General features: G+C 41.3%; 1 protein-coding gene across 1 annotated transcript in view; it reads right to left on the bottom strand.

Moving 5' to 3' along the window:
* ST3GAL3 (ST3 beta-galactoside alpha-2,3-sialyltransferase 3) overlaps positions 1-21,748 on the bottom strand; it is a gene marked incomplete at its 3' end in the record, with an annotated part of 185,172 nt that overhangs the window by 125,431 nt on the left and 37,993 nt on the right. The window contains exons 3-4 of the mRNA XM_080348404.1: positions 16,088-16,135; positions 4,463-4,505 (exon numbers count right to left, since the gene is read on the bottom strand). Of these exons, the coding sequence (XP_080204530.1) occupies positions 4,463-4,505; positions 16,088-16,135 (91 nt within the window). The remainder of the gene's footprint in view (positions 1-4,462; positions 4,506-16,087; positions 16,136-21,748) is intronic.

Raw genomic sequence — 21,748 nt, 5'->3', positions numbered from 1 at the left:
GTTCTCCAGGAAAATCCAGCTAATATGAAGCTTTAGCGGACAGGCAAATTCACTAAAAGAGAAACTTGGTTTTTAACAAAACCAGGACAAGTACCTTTGAAAATCGTTTTGAAGGATGAGTTTGAAATGAGGGCAGGAGTAGCCGTCCCTAGCTCCAAGCAAATAGCATGCTAGCAGAGTAAGGAAAGTTGATATGGAAGCATGAGGACAATCAACACAAGGGAAGAGCCCCCAGATCACACACATTATTATAAAAAAGGAGCTCTACACACCCATACGACAAGTGAATCTACACTGGTAACATGCCAAGGCAAACTCAAAGCAATCATTAAGGTGACTAAACCAAGCATTCACAGAGTAGTAAGTGACAGAATAAAGAACAATGACACAACCTTCAGCTGGGCCCACTAAATATGTGTCAAGATACCAGCTATAATTAACTACGTGATCATGCGCTGATCCCTCCTGCAGAAATCTCATTCAATGCAAATATAGATTCTGCTCAGAGAATTATTCAGAATTTGTAGTGAATGAGGCTATTGTTTCTTGGACCTGGTCAGCCTCAAAGAACTACTACAATATAAATATTTAATAATAACAAAAACATGCAATCCTTTGCCAAGTACAGATGTTAGAAAGCAACTGGAAATCTTGGCATTTGGTGGCACCTAATAACCCACTGGCTGAGTCACTAATGTGATTGATGGGCTTAAATTGTTCAGGAACTATTGGTCCCTCTGAGAATTAAGATCTGTGAACTGTATCGTATCTTTTGTGTTATCTACTTTTCTCTACACAACCAGTCAATGTTGGATTTTATTCTTAAAGGTTTAAAAATAGTATGTGGCTCTGTTGCTTGGGAAACCTCTTTACCTGTAAGAAACTGATGCAACTGGCCTGTTTCTGTACTTTGAGCATATTTTGTTTTAATATTCTAATTTTGGTCATGATATTATGGTTGGTACAAGCATAACTAAAACTCCTCTTTCCCTAATCTGGTCTTGAGGAGCCTTAGGTCTCATTTCGACTACGGAAACAACTCGTTCATAAGCTATGTTGCCTATAGATGCCCTCAGTTTCCCATTCACCCTGTACTTTGATAACAATTCCTACCGGGATCCCATCCTGCTTTTTAGAAAGCTAAAAGACTTTCCAAAGAAGAGTTAACCTAAGCACAGGCAGCAGAAAGGAAGAATCTTCCTTCTTGCCATTCTCCTTTCTGATGAGAGCAGTGCAACAAGACACCTGGTCAGAACCTGGCATTGCCATGGAGCACCTGTACAGTACCTTTAAAACTGGCCACCCCCATCCAGGTGAGATTCCTGGCCATACCAGCCTCCCTAAAGCTGTAGCAAGGCACACATCAGACATACATTTCCCAAAGAAAACACAGAAAGCACTTCTGACAGGTTTTCTTGCCAAATCTGGTTTCCTTCCCATTTCCATGAACTCAGAGAGAACCAGTGAACACAATCATTACATCACTGTAACCACAACAGAATGTATTATACCTGAATAACACACCCTGGACATCTACAGGGTAGAGGGCACTAAAACGGTAACAAATGAAAAAATTAAAGATGCCAAGGCAAACGGACCCATCAATATTTATTCACGTCAAGCACTTTCCTTTGTATAATTTCATTCAAAACGCAACTCAGGGCATTCAAGTTTTATCGCAGATCTACCTTTGTAGAAAGTGTTAGTCCACCAGATCATTAGTTTAAATTATATCAACGAACACAACCAGGAACATATTTTGAACTAACGAAAGATTAAGAGAGAAAACTAATTGTTGCCACAAGTGCTTCAAGTCGCACAACTCTCACATGCTGTCAATTAAGTGAACCATATAAAGTTATGATCTGTGGCAAAATTCCACCAGAACGATTCTATCACAGAAACAGACATAATTAAATTATTTCTGCCAATAAAGCCATCGCTGCAGAACATATTACCCCTTTCAACTCTGAGCAAGTGGGGTTTTTTTAACTAGAAAGTGCTTCTACAACAGTACCATCTTGATTAAGAGTCACATAAAGCATTTTTAACCACCAAGTTTCACTGAATTCACGGTCTGTACTTCAAAGAACATATTTGGTGCCCTGACCACACATGGTGAACTTGTAGAACAGCAGCAGATTCCTCTGGGCTGCCACCCGTTTTTCCTTCAAAATGCATTTAGGATGTTTTATGGTATTTTCAGCTTTTCTCTGGCTCCCTTGCTATTGGAAATTTAAAAAATCATCAAAATAATTCAAGCTGGAAGAAACTCTGTAGGTCATCAGGCCCATCCGCAGGGTCGGCTTCACTTCCACAGAACAAACAAACACAAGCAACAAAACCAAACAGAAACAAACAAACAAACAAACCCAACCTAAACCAAACAAATTACAATTATAGTTAAAAAATAATGTGCTTTCACTTATGTATGGTACTTGCTTTCCTTGCACCTTAACCTATCCCCATAGTATGTATTTTAATCATGCTAACTTTATTACAAGCCTTTCCAGTAGCTAACTTTATGGCTGATCTACTTTGAAAGCAAACATGCACACATAGGGTGCTTTATAAATAGATTTTAAGTTGTCAACAAAATCTTTCTTTAATGAAAAAGAATGGAGAATTTTTATCATGGAGAGGTTTTAAAAGAAGATTTTAGGGTGTGGAAGCCCTCCAGTAGGTAAAAGCTTCATTTGGCCTCATACTCAGATATAAGAAGGAACAAGCCATGTCTCAGAGAGCTGTAATTGAAGGAGGTAAGTCAGCAAAGAAGAGGGGGAAAAAAACAAGTAACAAAGGCTTGAGAGGAAGTAAGACTCAATAGGACTTGCTAAAAGCAACAAAGAAAAGGACAGAAAACACAAGAGGAGGAATAATAGGAAGAACAAAACTGACGCAGCGGTTTCGATACTGCAGAGGCTGGTATCCAAACTGTTATGTCAACAGTGTGTGGACAGTCAGTGGGCATGTTCAATAGATCAGACATTACAAACCACGCAAAGTAGTCTAGAAAAACAAACAAACAAACAAACCCCACAAACAAAACCAGACTACTTAAAAACCATTTATTTTTCCCTTAGCAACACCAAGATGTTCATTCAAAGTTTACTTATACTCTTCACAATTTAGGACTAATCTCTTTGCTTTGACTTCTGCTTATATAAATTGAAAAGCGTGTATCACCTCATCCCCCGGTGCTGTAAGGGTACATCTGAATACAGAACTTAAAAGGGGCATATAAGAAAGATGGGGACAGACTTTTTAGCAGGGCCTGTTGCAACAGGACAAGGTTTTAAACTAAAAGAGGGGAGATTCGGGCCAGACATGAGGAAGACATTTTTTACAATGAGGGTGGTGAAGCACTGGCCCATGTTGCCCAGAGAGGTGGTGGCTGAACCATCCCTGGAGACATCCCAGGCCAGGCTGGATGGGGCTCTGAGCAACCTGAGATGGTGAAGATGTCCATGCTCATCGCAGAAGGTTGGACCAGATGAGCTTTGGAGGTCCCTTCCAACCCAAACTATTCTATGATAAATCACTATAGTTGAGTTTATGTACCCAGGTTCTTCTGTAAAAGAAGCTCCTACCTAGAGACTTTCTCATTTTTTGCACAGCAGTTCCCAACACATGTTTCATTATGGAAGCTTCCAAGCTGCTCAGCAAGACTAAACTCAAAACTTCAATGTTACACCACGTAAATACAATGAAACTTCCTAAACATTTAAAAATGTTTTTTATATTAACATGACAGGTTGTACAGGGGATGCATCCTCAAGTCATTCAAAGCCACTAGATTGCTTCAGCGCCTTTTTAAGTGGTAGAGCCAGAAGGTTTTTAGTAGCCTTTTTGCTCCCAATGCCAAAATTTCCACAAGGCTTTTGACCTCAGAAACAGAGTCGCTAGTGACCCCTAGTGTTTACAAGTTCAGTCTCAATTTGACTGATACACGGCAAAAAGCATGATGAGCATCATCCTTCAGCACTTTGTTGTTCTTCTGGCATATCAAGTGGTCACCACCTTGTGTTGAGGTTCTTCCCACTCCAGTTTACAAACAAAACCACTAGTATCCATTTTTAACAAACAAGTGGATAGGAAACAAACTTCTAAGCATCCCAGTAAATTGCAGATCGACATTCGTTCTGCTTTCAAAAGTTTAATACATTTTTCCTCATTTGGAAGATTAACAGTAGGATACCCAGAGCAGACTGACAGTCGTGGCTTCAGGTGGACATTTACAGCCTCTTGCTCAGTCATTAAGGAATTCATGACAGTGAATCACAATCCAAGCCAGTCAGCAAGCCTAGACTAAGAAACTGCAGTAGCCAGGTTGCTGCAGGACTTGGCTGTCCCAGGTAGAAGTGTGTAAGCCCAGTCAGTCACCTCCCCAGGTGACATAAATTTGCTTACAACAGAAATCTGTAACTACAGAAACAAAGAAGAGTCCTACTGTTGTACTTACAATTTTGAGTCCAGGTTCAGGAGAAAGCCCAGTTTGTCATATTCTGGAAAACAAAAGCACGGGACACAATATCAAAAACTGCAAGTGTCTCCTCTGCAAAAGGCACCAAAATGCAACAGGTCCTTATGGAAGGGCAATAATTATTTCTAACTGAAAGTAGCTGTATCATATTTTCCAGTTGCAAGAAGCTGTTATCACAGACTACTGTTACTTCAAGGTATTTCCAAATTAACATTTCTGAATCTCCAGGAAATACTAAAGCAAGAGCATGTGTTGGTACTCATTAATTTAGAAATCACTAGAATTAAGCAAGATATCTGAAGTCATAAAAACAAAGCACTACTGAAACCAGGCATGCAGTGATACATAAAGCTTTCCTGCTTGCAGTAGAAATCATTTTGACAGTAAATTGTATGACAAACGCTCCTCCCAGGTCCTGATGGGGTAGAGTTTTGAATTTTTTCTTGATTTCTTATGTATTCCAAACCCAAAATTTCATAATCAGGCAGCCCTTCGTCAAGAGAAAGTCACTCAGGGTGGCAAAAATACTTCAAATTCTGGTGATGATGTTCAATAGGAACCTCAAACTCACAGCTTATGCCACAAACAGGGAACAGCTACAGAACCAAAGCCATCACTTAGAGCATCTGTAACTCCTGTATAAAGCTCTGCACTCAGCACCCTTGAATACTTATGATCTTGTAACTCAAAACTTGATAACAAAATAAAACTATTAGAATTCATGAGATACACAAGAGAAACTAAAAGGTGTAGTGTCCTCCTTGTGTTGGGTTAAGCTCAGGGCGCTCCTCACACCATGAACCACTGGGTTTCACAACCATACAATTAAAAAAATACAAACAGAGAAGTAAAGGATAATCCTTCCAGAGCTTAATGATTAGGATGTATTAAGAGAAACAAGAAGAAAAAGTCTCATAGCCTTTTAGGAAGAGCTCAGTGGAAACAGAGAACTTTGCTTTCCTTACGAAACACCATCAGAGTCCCTGCTGCAGTCGTGTACCTAACAAAAGCACAAGCTTTTCATGCTACCACTTCCCGGCAGGACAGGAAAGTCTGAAGATGTACCTAAGGCAAAGCAGTTGCACCAGAGAGGCCAGTGAAAACTGTGCCATTGATTTCAATCCCATTAAGATTTCATTCCTGAGCCAAGGGAAGAATTATGTTTGATGTAACTTAGGTAACAGAAGTTGCAGAACATGAGTGTGCTTGATATTGGCACATCCTATCTGTTCTCTGCCAGCACCCACGTGCCACCCACCATCCCTGTTGTACTTAATGTCAGAAACACACCTGTGCGTCTCTCCTCCACCTTCCACATACTGACGGTTGTGTTTACCCCATGTGCTGCTCTCCTCATAACTTCCTCCTGGTTTATTCCTCCTACAAGAAATTATTTCCTGTCCAACCCCACCTCCTCCCCACGTAGGATCATGCACAGGAAGGTATCCATTCTGGGAAATAAAATGAAAATATGCCTTGGATTTTTATTAACCCTTCCCAAAACCAACATCCATACTGAGCAAACAGCAACCGAATTTGGGTGGGTTTTTTTAAAGAATCTATACTCACTGACCAACCTGTCATCAATTGTATCCCATTTGAGCTAACATTCCCTTCTTCCCAACAGGAAATACAAGGGGAGGAAATGCAATCAGATACACATCACCTCACAACTACAACAACATCCTGGGATTTCTACTAACTCAGTACTTTATGAGCTTTGCAACCAAAGCACCAGAAAACACACCCATACTAAACTTCTTCCCTCACAAAACATTCTGGCCATTATCTCCAACCAAAGGAATGCATTCGGACAATATCAATTTGTATGTTAACAATATTGCTTTCAATTGCACCTATGCTAACACATGAGACCAGGTTATAGCCAATTCCGATTTCTCCTCTTTTAAGACACTTGAAGGGTGATAGTCCTAAAGATTACAGAATCCCTTCTCATTTTCTCCATCTCAGCATTGCCAAAGTCTTTATTACCTCACTGTAATAATTATTTCTAACTAATAATTATAATAATTATTACTCACACGTGTCATATCTCCATTGCAACGTTTCATAAGATTTACCGTCTCTTTGTCACATGCATTTAACCTTCCCTAGGTTTAAGCGGTTGCTTTTGATGTTCACTGATGATTACTAACAGAGCTATAAAGTAATCCTGTAAAATTATTAATGTAAACTATGTTGCAACAGGTATTTTCCAAAAAACGTAAGAAGTATAATGAAACAAAATAACATTTCTGCTTTCAAACTAGAAGTACAGGTGTGTTCTTGATTTTCAGAAGGATGTAAATGATCCTTTCAGGCTGTAACATCAAACCAGAAGCATCTACGCTCCTTCCACTCGCTGACTGGCGAAATGTGCAAACTACAACCAATGGTAGGACAAGGGGTAACGGGTTCAAACAAGAACACAAGAGGTTCCACTTAAATGGGAGAAGAAACTTCTTCATGGTGAGGGTGTCAGAGCCTGGCCCAGGCTGCCCAGGGGGGTTGTGGAGTCTCCTTCTGTGCAGACATTCCAACCCGCCTGGACACCTTCCTGTGTAACCTCATCTGGGTGTTCCTGCTCCATGGGGGGATTGCACTGGATGAGCTTTCCAGGTCCCTTCCAACCCCTGACATTCTGGGATTCTGTGATAGTGCAGGCAGGGAAATGCTGCCCTTGCCATGGGCCATCTCACACTCACTGGGACTCCTGGAAGTCACAGCATTACTCTGGCCTGGAAATTAAGACAAGCAAAACTGGATCTAGAATACAGCATAGTCAGGGTGTGATGATTAGAGGAGATGGACCGAGCTGATCACACAGGTCACTGGGAGAAAGGGGCAACCCCACTCCTACCCTTCCCTCCCTCGACAACACTGGCTGCAAGAGCCTGCCTTGCACACGTGTGAGCTCTTTGAGCCCTGACCTACACGTTGCTTCACCTCCCAATACCTTAGTTTAAAGCCTCACTCACCAAATTAACCAGCTAATACACCTTCTCCTCTTTGTCATGCAGTGTGATAAAGAAGTGCTGGAATATTAGAGAAAATGGAACAAAATAGATAGAGAACAAGGTAGACATACTCCAGCATTTCCACCAAGAACCAGCTTGGACCTGCTGGCCGTGTGAACTGCGGTTTGGTGCTGGTACCTGCCAGCATCATCATGATGACCCCCACAAGGGGGTCCCTGCACGGAAGCGCAATGCAGAGCTACCTACAGGTGTGGTTCTGGAGAAAACATGTCAGATCTAACCAGACTGCCAGGTGTGACCCAGCTCAGGCCATGACTGGCCCATTGGTCTCTAGACAAGGTATTTATATGGCTATGTGGGACAGGTTATTTTTCAGTAAGCTGAATGTGAGTAAAGGTGATAAAGAGCTTACTTTGCATCCACTAGAAGAACATCATGGAAGAATCTGAACAAGGCTTTATGTCCTCAGTCCATAAGAGACTGAAAAGCTCATGAGGGATAAAAGCAACAGTATTAAAAGAGAGCAAGGCAATCTAAGGACCACACACTCACTTGTGCTAGGAAGCTACAGACCCCAGCTGACAGTGTGGTACAGCAGTGTACAGAAGCACAGAAATGAATGAACATGGGAAAAAAGGTTTCATCATGCCCCATAAGAGCAAGAGGCCTTCTTAGGTCAGACATAAAATGCATTTCTACATTTCCAGGAAGACTGGAATTGAATAAGAATCTAATAACTGACAACGATTTCATAATAAAGCACGTAATTAGGATTATATGAACAGAAGTACAGCCAAGCATAGCAATTTCTATAAACGATGCAAATCCTGTGCCAAATTCGATGCTGGCATTAGCATGGAAATTTCTCCCAAGTATCCAATAGAAATTCAGCATCCAGGCAGCAAGCGAGAAATGCATTGTCTAATGCCTTTAAACTCCATACAGACCACCCAAAAAGCCATAAAGCACACTGTACAAAACCTATCACGTTTTCAAACTGCATTTTGCATCTGTAGCCAATATAGCCATATACAAGCGAATGTGTAAAATTTTCCCCTTATGCTACTAATCAGAAATAACAATCCAGGAATTAACTTGGCTCACTGGTTTTATCCTTCCAAACTACTCGTAAACGATTTAACTGATGAGATGAGTAATATTCCTTTAGCGTTCAGCTACTTAGAAGCACAGTACAAATAACTTTGCCCACAGAAACAGAAAATTAATTTAAACTTTTAAAAGAGGCTATATGCAGCTCTGCTTCGGTGTTTAACTGGTAATTGCAAGTACAGGAGGAAAAGCAGAGCATTCAATTTCAGTTATTTTATTCAAAATGTTTGTGTTTGTCAAAGAAATGGGTAGACACATAAGTCCTGATACATTTCACCTTGGCCAGTGCAGCTTGGTCTCTATGGAACTGAGTCTGCAACTGAGCTAAGCGTTGGTCACTGTCCACATGCAGGTTCCACATCTCTGGCAAAGGGCAGGTAAAATGACTTATCCTGCAACGGAAAAGGTCAAACACCTCACATTCTCCATAGGCTAAGAAAACACATATGGACAGTTGCAAAAGTTCAGCTGATGCTAGCAGCGATTCTGCTAGAGCTCAAGAGACAAGAGCGAGCTAATGAAAAAAAGTCATATGTAATGGATCAACTGAAAAGGACAAAAGAAAGGTTTTCTTCCAGGGTTACAAAAATACCGCTCAGGATTATTGAGCAACAATGAAAGTACTGGACAAACCAGGGCTTCATGTTGCATCCTTTCATTAGGATTTTCAACTTTAACCTCTCCAGTGATGAAACTCACTGATGAAAGCATTCTTTTCTGAGGCTATTTAAATAACTGCAAAAAAATAGTAAGACTGTAAAGCCAAGTTCAGCAGGGGTAGAGCTGAGACCACCTAAGCTCAGTAGTCCTGTCCCCACACAGACTACATGCCCATCTCCTAAACTATATGTTCCAGTTTCTTGCTCATCCCCATTTACAAGTTTAACGGCCTTTTTCACCAGGTTATCCAGGTAACACCAGGGAGAACACTGAGTGTACAGGCAAGATAAAGCCCAGCCCTTAGTGCCTTTCCTTGCTCTGTAAAACTACACAGAAGGAGTAGAACTGACATTTGCAGAGATAACTGCTTAACCCTTGTAGCCCAGTGCTAGAAGCCTCACCAGCCTATGTTGGCATAGAACCATCTGCCCATTTGACACTTTGACAATGTGTAAAATAAATGATTCTTTAATAACTTCTAATGTAGCCTCGTTTAGGTTTACTACTTATTTTTTTGGGCAGCAAACCTCCTTGACAATACTGCTGCTTCTACCTGGCGTGCCTGGTGTGGAGAATGAGGGCCAAAGCAAGAAGTACAGAGAACACTTTGGTAACTGCAGGTACAATGCTTACGAGGTAGGTTTCTTCAGATAGGACTGAACAACTTAAATTTTTAAGAAAACATCATAAATTTGAAATATGGTCCTCCTTCCCTTCCCTTCCCCCTAGAATATTTCAGCCAAAATAGTTAAAATTGGGCAGTATTCGAAGCAGAAAAACAAACAAACAAAAAGAAAAAGGTGAAGCACAGAGCAATTCTCAACACCGGAAGCAAAACTTGGAGTTTCACTTCTATCAAAAATGTTCCTAGATTGCGCAAACTGATGTAAAGGCATCAATCTTGTTGCACCAAGCTCAATGCTCGTTTTCCAGACACCGCACCTGATGAAAACAGCTGTATTGGGTGGAAAAAGATACACCAAGCACTGTCAGCACAACTTGCGAGTTCAAAGCGGGGAAGGGGGAAATTTGCCTCCAGCCACAAACCCCTGCATGCCCTGGTGACACCTAAAATCATGAGGATCCTACTTATTGTTTCAGATTTAGCAGCAAAAGGAAGTAATTTCCAGCTCTGTACCTTCAAGGGGGTTTTTTCCTCCCTGCAATTCCTGGTTGGGGCCTCCCAAGACATCTGGCCCAGCTTTACAGCCTGAGGAAAGCAATGCACCAGAGGGGTCTCCTTCTTAGACCTGCAGCTCCATTACTCATCCCCCAGGCACAGAAAGAACAAATAAGCAATCACTTGCTGATAGTGCTGGGTGGGTCATCCATCAGGAAGCTCTTTTGCCTGCTTGTCATACCTCCAAAATAGGTATAGTAAACCAAAAAAGAGGTCATTCCAGCATATTACATTTTGAAAGGCTCTGATTACCTTAACATAGACCATAGAACTCTACACATTTTTTTTTTTCCTAATAAAACTATAGCAACCTATAAGGGTAGAAAAGCAACAAACTGCTTTAAACTGTATTTATGAAAGACTCCAATGGGAAGATTAAAAATGTCCTATGAACTGCACATGCCCTTTTTCTTTTCCCAGGGAGTCATCTGTTTAAAGCCAGACTGCAACCTTTGCTAAATAAACAGTTGTTTCATTTACTACTACTTGGCTAATGGAGTTAATGTTGCCCTACTGAATCTTCCGACATATTCTTTATTTTAAAAATTGTATCGTATTTCCTAATAAAAGTCAAGAACAATATTAACAAGCCAGTAATCTATACTGGCTTTTAGTGACTTAGATGCAGAGAGATGCCACATGATAGACAAAAATCCCATGATTTTATTTTGAGGTATTCTTTAAGCCACTACTTGGCATTTGCACCTCAACCCATTCACAGCTGTATTTAAATTGGAGGAATAGAGCGTTAATAAGAAGATAGATGATGATACTGAACTTGCTGGCAAAGTCACATAAAGACTATGCAACCGATACATGACAGTCATTGGCAAAGATTCAAGCAGCTCCCACAGTCTACAGCTCAAAGAAATAAAGAATGAAGTAGAACTTCATTAATCATAAATGAAAAGGGAAAAGCATTTTTGCAGAATGAAACCACTAAAACCAGCAGAAAAAAACCCCAACATCTTTCACATTTATTCTCTACTTCACAGGAAAGTAGAAAAATGCAGCACAATAAGGCCATATCTCCTTTCCCATCACTACCATGGAGAGTTAAAACAGACAGTCAGAAAAGCAATTTTGGGGAAACAAAATCCAACACAAAAATCCAACACATTAGAACCACATCAGCTCCGCACGTAAATTAAAATTGTTTCCCTCAAACCAAGCACACCTACCAGAGCCTCACAAATCCTATTCATTAATCTAATATCCGAATTAATTACCACTAACCTATGAATCTGGAAAAGACCAGAGTTTGTGATTGTAGCCACCTATACTACCAGATTCTCATCAAGAAAGCCAAAGAACAGCCAAAGATCTTCTGCACGTCACCAATGTTTTTCTCTCACACTAGGAATCTGTCACTTTTCTACCAATTTGATACCTGATGATTTCCATTCCTATACATGACCTCTATCCATACTGCTCTCCATCCAAAACATAGGAGAGTAGTCACCAAATTCACTCTGGAGTTGTATTTAGAAGGACAGACACAGGGTCCTCCTCCTTTACAAATGGTCATTTGAGCATCTTCAGCAGCTGAAGGAAACACACAGTTCTCACAGCTTCTCACAAGATGCTTAAGGACTTCAGCATGAGGAATTACTAACAGTAAACTCCTAAATAAGCATGGATTTAAACTCTCAGATGACTACCCCACTATCGTAATGAACTCAGCATCTGGAAACATGGTCTTGCACATGGGCTTTCACCAGCACATAAGCTGCAGCAGATATGCTACTCTAAACCAAATTTTAAAAGCTCCATTTTCTTTGCATAAGTCAAGCCAAACTTTTGATAAAGATTAAGAGTTAAATTGAAAAGAAGAGAGCAACAACAAATTTAAAATATTCAAACAATTTGAGCAAGACCTAGATAATACTTGGTTGTTTGAGAAGGGATGTTAGAACTCTTGCATTTTAAACCTGCAATGAGAACAACTGCTATAAAACCAGTGGCCAGCACTGCAATAAAACATGTCTAACAACAGTGCAAGCCTGCAGCCATAAGGTATTTAGAACCTCAATATTTCTAGCAAATACATTAGCAGATGGGAAAGTTGCACATTCAATGCACTCCTATCTTAACGAGGCTTAGAGAAGGAAAATTTAACTTGCTTGCTCTCAGACACAGGAGGCAGGAAAAGTCCTGAACAAAAATAGCAGGGGTATAAATCAGACTTTGAAGGTCCAGTGTTTGATTTGCTAGCAACGAAGTCAAACAAAACAAATAGGAAAAGAAAAAAAAGAGTACTATTAGCTGTGTAGGGCAAACAAGTTAAATCCAGTTCTCTTCAAACACCCTGTGTCCTGCTCAATGTTTCCCAAGCTCAGAGCTTGACACCCTCCTCTCTGAAAAGTTTTCAGCTGAAACACTGGCCTAGACGTCAAACATTTATCTTTGCTGCATACACCCTGTCTTTCAAGGAAAGGGGCAGCTGTGAAGAGAATCACAAAAATATGTGGACTTGTGATGGCCAGACCACAGCGTGAACCTCACACAGTTCAGTTTTACTCCAAGCACGTTTGATTCTCAGGTCGTCTACTCTGCCCTGGTGAGACCACACCTGGAATCTTGTGTCCAGTTGTGGCCCCTCAGTTCCAGCAGGACAGGGAACTGCTGGAGAGAGTCCAGCGCAGGGCAACAAAGATGCTGAAGGGAGTGGAGCATCTCCCGTGTGAGGAAAGGCTGAGGGAGCTGGGGCTCTGGAGCTGGACAAGAGGACACTGAGGGGTGACCTCATTAACGTTTATAAATACATAAGGTGTGAGTGTCAGGAGGATGGAGCCAGGCTCTTCTCGGTGACAAACAATGGTAGGACAAGGGGCAATGGGTACAAACTGGAACACAAAAGGTTCCACTTAAATTTGAGAAGAAACTTGTTCCTGGTGAGGGTGGTAGAGCCTGGCCCAGGCTGCCCAGGGGGGTTGTGGAGTCTCCTTCTCTGCAGACATTCCAACCCGCCTGGACACCTTCCTGTGTAACCTCATCTGGGTGTTCCTGCTCCATGGAGGGATTGCACTGGATGAGCTTTCCAGGTCCCTTCCAATCCCTGACATTCTGTGATTCCTCTAGGCTAATAATCTCCCATGAAGCAGTATTCGAAGGCTCCATAGCCAGATGACCTTCTGAACACACAGTTCAGAAAGTTTATCCAGAATAATCTATAGAGTGTCATTAATCTGAGATACAGAAGGACAGATTTCCAGCCTCCCTTTAAGCCTGAGATTTGCATGTGGGACCAAGAATTAAGGGGAAAACTAAGATAAGGACAGTCAATTCAAATAAAATACAAAAGCTGCAACAAGACATTGCCCTTCACATGGCATGATTAACAATTTCAAAAGAGCACTTAGAAGAAGCTGTTTAATGTGCAAATATAAGTCAACGAGTACTAGTTTTAAGCAGCATGAAACCTTAGCAGGGAGACTATTATTCACAGTTGTTTAATTGTGACTAATAAAAAAAGAAGGTATACATATTTTTATGTTTCAAAGCATGTAACTTTAGTCCCTTCTTACCCCAACCTGAAAGATCACCTACTAGGAATGGCTGGGCCTGGAGCTGCCATTGTTTCTGTGGGTTCTTTCTGGGCTCTGTCTTTTCCTGGGTCTGCAGCAAGGTGAGATGGGATGGACAGCGGAAGCACAATAGCCACAGTTTTTCTCTCTCTCCTCCCTGTTCAACAAGGAAAGCTATCCCTCAGTTGGACAGATACCACACATCTTGACATCTTATTACACATAGCAGTTCAGAGCAAGTTAACATTTGCAGCACAGTGAAGGCAAAGTGCTAAATATGAAAGCTAAATAAACATACAGGTCTCTTAGACACTCTTGAGCCTCCCTTCTCAAATATATGAGTTTTCTTCATATTTCTTCAATGAAAAAATTTAATGCGGTTGCTGTGGAAGGGTTTACCCAAGATCAAATTTTACTGCCCTACTCCTACCCAATCCAAGCTTGAGTTGCAATACAAAAGCAGAAGCAAGACTAGTGCTTTTAAAACAGATCCAGACAATCTGCTGGATGACATTAGCTCATCTCCCACCCCCCCGAACTCCAAAAGACATGGAGCAGCTGAATCCTTTTTCATAACTAAGTTTACCACCCTATTGGTAATATCATAACGCAATGTTTAAGATTAACTCCATAGGTACCCTGACTGGAAGCTATCCACAGGGTTCGCTGTTGTCACAACAGTTAGAAGCCAAAATAGTTTCAGGAAAAGAAAATCAGTAGTAGGTAATAAGTAAAAACTTCACTCCAGGGCAAATTCTGGTATCAGCTGTACCAACATCAATCCAGCATAACTCCAGTGTAGGTATGCTGATTCAGACATACTTGGCTGTAACTATATTTCCCTGAATTTTACTCACTGATTTCATATCTCAAACCTATGTAACTTCCCCTCTACTTTTGCAGATTAAGGAAACCATCATCCAATGCATAAGGAGGCAAGCAACAATGCACTTCAGTTATGACTGGTATGAATTAGTAGAAAGGAGTTAATAGAGGGTCTCTTCCCCCCATAAACACAACAACATCTCCACTCTGCACCCTAGAGATACTCTCACATCCAACCACACACCCACAAGAGATCCATTTCCAGATAGAAGTTTTAGAGAAGATGCAGGGAGAGCAGAAAGCGTTTGTGATGCTGTAAACAAAGCAAGTTACTACCACTAGCTCAGGGGTTAGTACATCAGAAATCTGTGTCCAAGCTTTGCCGTTAGTGTCAGGCAGCAGGTTCTCTATCAAACTGTGCAGGTCAAGACAGGTGCTATGTTGGAAGGCAGCACATCCCCCCATCAACCTAAGAGGAAAGGCCACTAAGCAAGATAAAATATAAAACCTTCTCTGGGATTATTTTTTCTTTTCTGCAAGACATTAAATACCCCCATCTTTTAAGTGTTATGGGGTTTTAAGAGTAATTCTTAGCCTTTCCCTTGCACTTCATATATCATTATACACACACTGTACACTGAATTTCATCAAGTATTGTGCTCATTATATGTGCCTTGGCTGCAACTTGTGTATTACACACAGCCAAATGGATAGTTACTGGTTTCATGAAGTGCCCCCAACACAAAAGAACTTTTGATTTCTGGTTCAGTTTAATTGAAAGTTGTGCTCAGGTTGCGAAGGAAATTAGATTGGGCAGGATTTGCCCTGGAGTTCAACAATACTGGTCAATCTCCGCCCAAAGAAAAAGAAGTTTCCAGCCCTATTTGTTTAGCTACAACTCTTTTGCCTTCTCCTTCCTGGAAGCATTCCTGATGTCTTTCCCCAAATAACTCAACTGTTTGTTTAGCTGAGAAACTCTCCTAGTAGCATGGAACAGTTTTTCTTCAGCTGGTGGGTGACATCATCTTAATGCCTTTCACACGAGAAAAGAAGCACAAACTGCATATCACTAATGCACATAACATACCCAGGTCATCTGCCTTGGGGGGTAATGGAAGGAGTCCCATGTGTTAATCCTCGTGTCACGCTAAGACCCTTAATAATTCCACTACGCTTATGAAAGGACCTATTTACCCACTTCGGATAGATGGCTGATTCCCACAAAAGTCTGCCTCAGTGACCTGCCTCCCAACATGGCCACCATGCCCAGTTCAGTAGGAGCCTTGTCATGAGGTGGGAGATAGAGAAGAAGGCAATGTTGTACCTGAGCCTATTGTATGTCCAACGGAGTCAAAGGAAAGAACCACTGAATCTGTAACACAAGAGTACAAGTTCATTTTCCCCTTTTTCTTAGCACCATTTCTTGCTGTAACATTTTCTCATTATTTTGCTTAAATAACTCCTTATGCACCCTTTTGCCAGGAAGCAGAACAACTTCTTCACCAGGCAGACAAAACAACAGGCATCTAGCAGAGGCAGAATGCTGGAGTATGCAACAAATCACAGTGTCATTACCCAAAAATGTAGCCACAATTTATTGAAAATAATTCCATTTTATGCCTTATAAGCTTGGGCAACTTTACCAAAACTGAATCATAATATGCTTTTGACTGCTAGACTGGAGAGCTTTTTCTTATTAAATATATGATCAATATTTTGTCCCCACTTAGGAGACTCACCTGTTCTGATTAGCTCTTCCCTGACACTGTTTATTAAGCCACGATCACAATGACAACTCTTGCTCACTAGTTAATGCCCAATACTTTCAGTCATTGTTTCATACGATGGGGTACACTTTGCTTCAATTGTGGTTTACAGTTCCTAATTTTTATACATGCAACTTGACATTTGGCCACATAGAAACCCTTATTGTCTGCATGCACTTAGTTCACCCCATGGATCAGGATCACTTTATTAGTCATTCATATTTCTCACATACCACTATCCCAGCCAAGAACCTGCCCACAAAATTTATCAGTAATAATTTTATATTCTATTCCAAGTGGAAATGTAATATGGTGGAGGTTTTTTTCCAGCTTTATTCTTACTTGAAACAAACCAAAACCTATTCTGGTCATAAGCCTCGTCCTTTTGATTCCAATCCCAACTGAAGGAGAAAGTCTATCAAATCCTACTCTAGCACCAGCGGAGAAGGATTGAGTCCAAAAATTAAAGACAACTTGTCCATGGGTAAAACACAGCAAAGAACAAACCATCATGATAGAATAAATAATTTTATGGAATGAGAAGCTTTAAACTGACACAGCAATAGCTGAACTGGCTTTCATCTTCAGCTAAATGAACAGATCGAATCCCTTGAAGTTGTCTTTGTAACTACCGTGGTTTAACACCAGCCGGCAACTGAAGGCCCACACAGCCACTAACTTGCTCGCCCCAGTGGGATGGGAGAGAGAATCGGAAGGGTAGAAGTAAGAAAACTTGTGTGTTGAGATAAACACAGTTTAATAGGTAAAGCAAATGCAACACACGCAAGCAAAGCAAAACAAGGGATTCATTCACTGCTTCCCACAGGCAAGCAGGTGTTCAGCCATCTTCAGGAATGCCGGGCTCTGTCATGCGTAATGGTTATTTGGGAAGACAAACTCCATCACTCTGAACATCCCCCTTCCTTCTTCATCTCACAGCTTTATATACTGAGCATGATGTCATATAGTATGGAATATCACAGAATCGACTGGGCTGGAAAAGACCTCAGAGATCATCGAGTCCAACCCTTGGTCCAACTCTAGTCCATTTATTAGATCATGGCACTAAGTGCCATGTCCAATCTGAATTTAAAAACCTCCAGGGATGGCGAGTCCGTCACCTCCCTGGACAGCCATTCCAATGCCTGACCACTCTCTCTGTAAAGAATTTCTTTCTAATATCCAGCCTAAATTTCCCCTGGCAGAGTTGAAGCCCATGCCCCCTTGTCCTATTGCTGATTGCCTGGGAGAAGAGACCAATCCCCACCTGGCTAGAACTGCCCTTCAGGTAGTTATAGAGTGCTGAGCTCACCTCTGAGCCTCCTCTTCTCTAGACTAAACAAGCCCAGCTCCCTCAGCCTCTCCCCATAGGTCTTATGTTCAAGTGCCTTCACTAGCCGTGTCCCTTTGGTCAAGGTCAGCTGTCCCAGCTGTGTCCCCTCCCAAAGGTTTGTGTGCTCCCCATCGTCTCCTTGACAAGGTGGTACGAGAAGCTGAAAAGTCCTTGACTGCTTAGCAACAACTAAAACATCAGTGTGTTATCAACATTATTCTCATACTAAATCCACAATGCAGCATTACACCAGCTACTAGGAAGAAAATTAAGTCTATCCCAACTGAAACTAGGATAGTAACTTGGGCTCAGGTGTGATCAGCCGCCTTGGTGCAAACCCTTAGCGCAAGGCACAAAGCCCAAGCACCATTGGACTGAGTGTGCGGAGAAGAGGTGAAGGTCCCACCGCACCCCCTTACATTTGGGCAGGCTGCAGTCACACACACTGACAATAACGTCACACAGGACCATGCCCTTGGCTCTTCTATACTGTACATCATCCTTGTGCTTATTTTCCAGTTTTTACAAATTCAGTAAGAAAGTGCTAATTTTCAAAATAAACATAGTAAAACTGTTCATTTAACTGGACTTAAAACAACTTTTAAGCAGCAGGTCTGTGCTGTCACAGATCCAATACTATGGTAGTAACATTAAAAAAAGAAAAGAAGGGTATTACTAGTCGCAAAACTTATTCCAATAAAAATAAAAATCCATCTGGACTTAACAACTCTATTTCCTCTTTTGGGAATAAAATTCAGACATCTTTATATTATTCTAAATAGCAAGAGGCTTAATTCATTTTAACTGCGTTAAATTCATCTGCCATCAATTAATTCTTAAGTATCTCTGTGGGGTTCTACTTATAAAAAACTGTTGAGATTTTTATCAACATAAAGTATTGCTTTATAGCTAACGCCAAATTTAAATGTTGTTCATTTTCCTGCAATATATTTTGCATTCAAACACCCCGCGTGAAATATTGGGACTTCACTAAGAATGGCTGAAATGCATTGCGAGCACCTAATTAATACCATTATTGCAGCCCACAAAAATAGTATAATGTTTCATTCCCTTAACTGAGAACACTATCTTCCTCCTATAAACAAAAACATTACAAGCAGAGTAAGCACGTGAGCTCCTTTTTCCAATGCAGCCGTCCATGTGAGTATCAGCGTCACACTTTTAACATCAAACTCACTGTGAACAACCCGTATTACGGTCAATTCCCCCTCCGCCCTCACAAGTAATTTCACAAGCCACGGACCTTTATTAAAACACTGCATTCATTTCTGGCATTAACATGTCAAAAGGGAAGAATCTATAAAGCTGAAAGAGGCTCAGAGGATAACCATTTGTCACCTTCCTCCCACCCAGACAGCTCCTCATTCAGCCAGATTCAGAGCTACAGGTTATTTTTGTCAGAAGTTGATGGAGATACGTGTTTCTTTGAGGTAAGCTGGATTTATTTGCAAATATACTGAGTCCTGCTGCCACAAGCAAAAGAACAAAAGTTTCTTTGCTTCTAGATTCAAATCTCTTCCAGTCATCACTCAGTTTATAATCCTCCCGGCTTTCTAGACTGTATTTCCAGAGACAAAGTGGCTGCTCAGTCTGTGCCCAGTGCCTTCCCCAAGCCCCTGAGTCGCTCCATCTTTCAAAGTCAATTTGCAAAGGCTCTACTTTCAAAACGTAATAAGTTTCAATGTAAAACATACACACTTACACGCCTCCTTGCTTTAGGTGCCAAGAAGTGTTCATGTCTTTCAGCTACTTCCATAAAGTAGCTTAAATGTGTTTTCCTCCTGCCTTCTTAACTGATGAGCAGCCTTTATGCCCAAATCATGAAATCTGACGCCAAATAACTTGCCAATATGCACAGCTTAAGGCTGCACACACCACAATGCCAGCCTTCAACATCTGTTTTCATGTTAGCTATAATACAATAATTTTTTCAGTTGCTACAGCGGTTTAAAGAAGAAAATAAGATACAGCAAAATCCAGATGCAATTCTGGATCTGACCCAATCCATCAGAAGCAGCAAAGATAGCAGAAATACTCATACAGAAGGTACTTGGCGCCAGGAATAACAACAGCTGAGACCTCATCAGCCAGACCGCGAAGTTGCTTTGGGTCACTTTGTGTCACCTCTGGGTCAAAGCTGCATTGGGACCGATGTTCTGGGTCATTTTCCCCGCCCACCCACCATCCAGCTAGAGCATCAAAAATTGGACCAACGCATGAATCTGTCCCATCATCCCCCACAAACACAGCTCTTTTGGCTCTCCTCTGCCAGGTGAGCCCCTCATACAGACACAGACAAGGACCCCATTGGGCTCAGGAACCAGGAGCTCCAGGACAAACTGTGCAAAGAGACTCAATGCTGCTCTGGGAACAAACTCAGATCCTGTCCCAGCAAAGCTCCAAACTGGACGCAGAGCTGAACTTGCCTTTGGAGGAACACAAATGGATTTGCACAGTTCTGTTGTGAAGGTGAAAAAATCCTGCAAATCTGAGTTGGCCACATTTGTTGCTGCGTTTACACCACGGTTACTACGCAGTCCAGATAAGTCACACGAGTACGGGGACTGATTGTATTTCTACACAAGGGATGCACTCCAAATGTTGCTGACCCCTCGTCTCTCCTCTTTGCATGCACACCCCCTTGCCACTCCAGCGTCCCCCATTTACGTCTCTGGCAAATCCTGTTTATTTTGTTAACCATGAGCTTTCTCACGGCCTGGAGAACTCCACACCACACTCCTCTGTCCCCAACACACACAGCTTAAATTACCTTGCTGCATATTTTGTGCAGCTTAGGTCTAGGCATTCTGGACACCAGATAACTATTTAATTGCTATTCCTTACAGATTGCCATGTCTTTTCCACTACTCTAGTCTCTGACTAGAAAAAGAAATGAGTATGTGGGTTTTCATGAGGGAGGGATGATCCTGACCAACAAACTGCAGGTTTGTAAGAGATAGAAATAATGCCACGTTGGAAACTTCTTAAGTTTCATGCTCCAAGAAAGAGATATGGACATCATAGGATAAACACTTAATAACACGCATTAGTACTGGAGAGATATGTGTAAACAGCTCTTAGAGCCCAACTGGGTCAAGTTCCTGAAATCATGTAAGAGCAAATACATGGATCAGCTTCCAATGCAAATATTGTCCTTGTTTTGATTTCATCATTGATGAAAATGCAATATATGAACTGGAAACAAACACTGGCAACACAGAATGAGAACAGCAAATATAATCTACATTTAATTGAGAACTGTATGTAGCCTGTTTACCTAAGTGCAGTCTGAGAATTTCAGTTAAGACTTTTTTCACTAAATCCCTCTGAGAAGCCACTAATTTTTTTGCTGTTTACAGATTCTCCCCGCAAGGATTTGTAGATATTTGTCTCATCCTATTGGAAAGCAAAGAACCAATAACATTTTTTAAAAGAAAAAAGAAAACCAGACTTGAGCAATAAACCAACTTCCCCAGGAAAAAAAAAATCAGTTAAAAAAATGATTGCATGCTGCTTTGGAAGTGGTCCTGAGAAACCACAAACCATCAGTCCCACAGGAGTTATAAGAGTTTAATAATAAAGGCTTAACACAGCCTCAATACTTGCTCCACAGACCGAGCCAAACAGGGAATACAATAATACATCGCAACATAAGGCTGTAATTCGGCACATCCTCATACAGAGACGCAGGCGCTGAGGTCTGTGTTGTTTTATCGGATGCACAATCACTGTTAAGTTTCTCATTCCATATCCTGCTCTCCAGATACTCGCATGGACTCCTACAGAACTGCAACCTATATTTAATAACGTTTCATGTAATTTCTACCTCCGGAGCTTGATCAGAGACCAGATATCCTGCAGAGCT

The sequence above is a fragment of the Nesoenas mayeri genome, assembly GCF_963082525.1.
Source record: "Nesoenas mayeri genome assembly, chromosome: 8".
NCBI classification, from domain to species: Eukaryota; Metazoa; Chordata; class Aves; order Columbiformes; family Columbidae; genus Nesoenas; species Nesoenas mayeri.
Note: the sequence above shows the minus strand (reverse complement) of the source record. Positions and strands in the feature narration are given on the sequence as shown.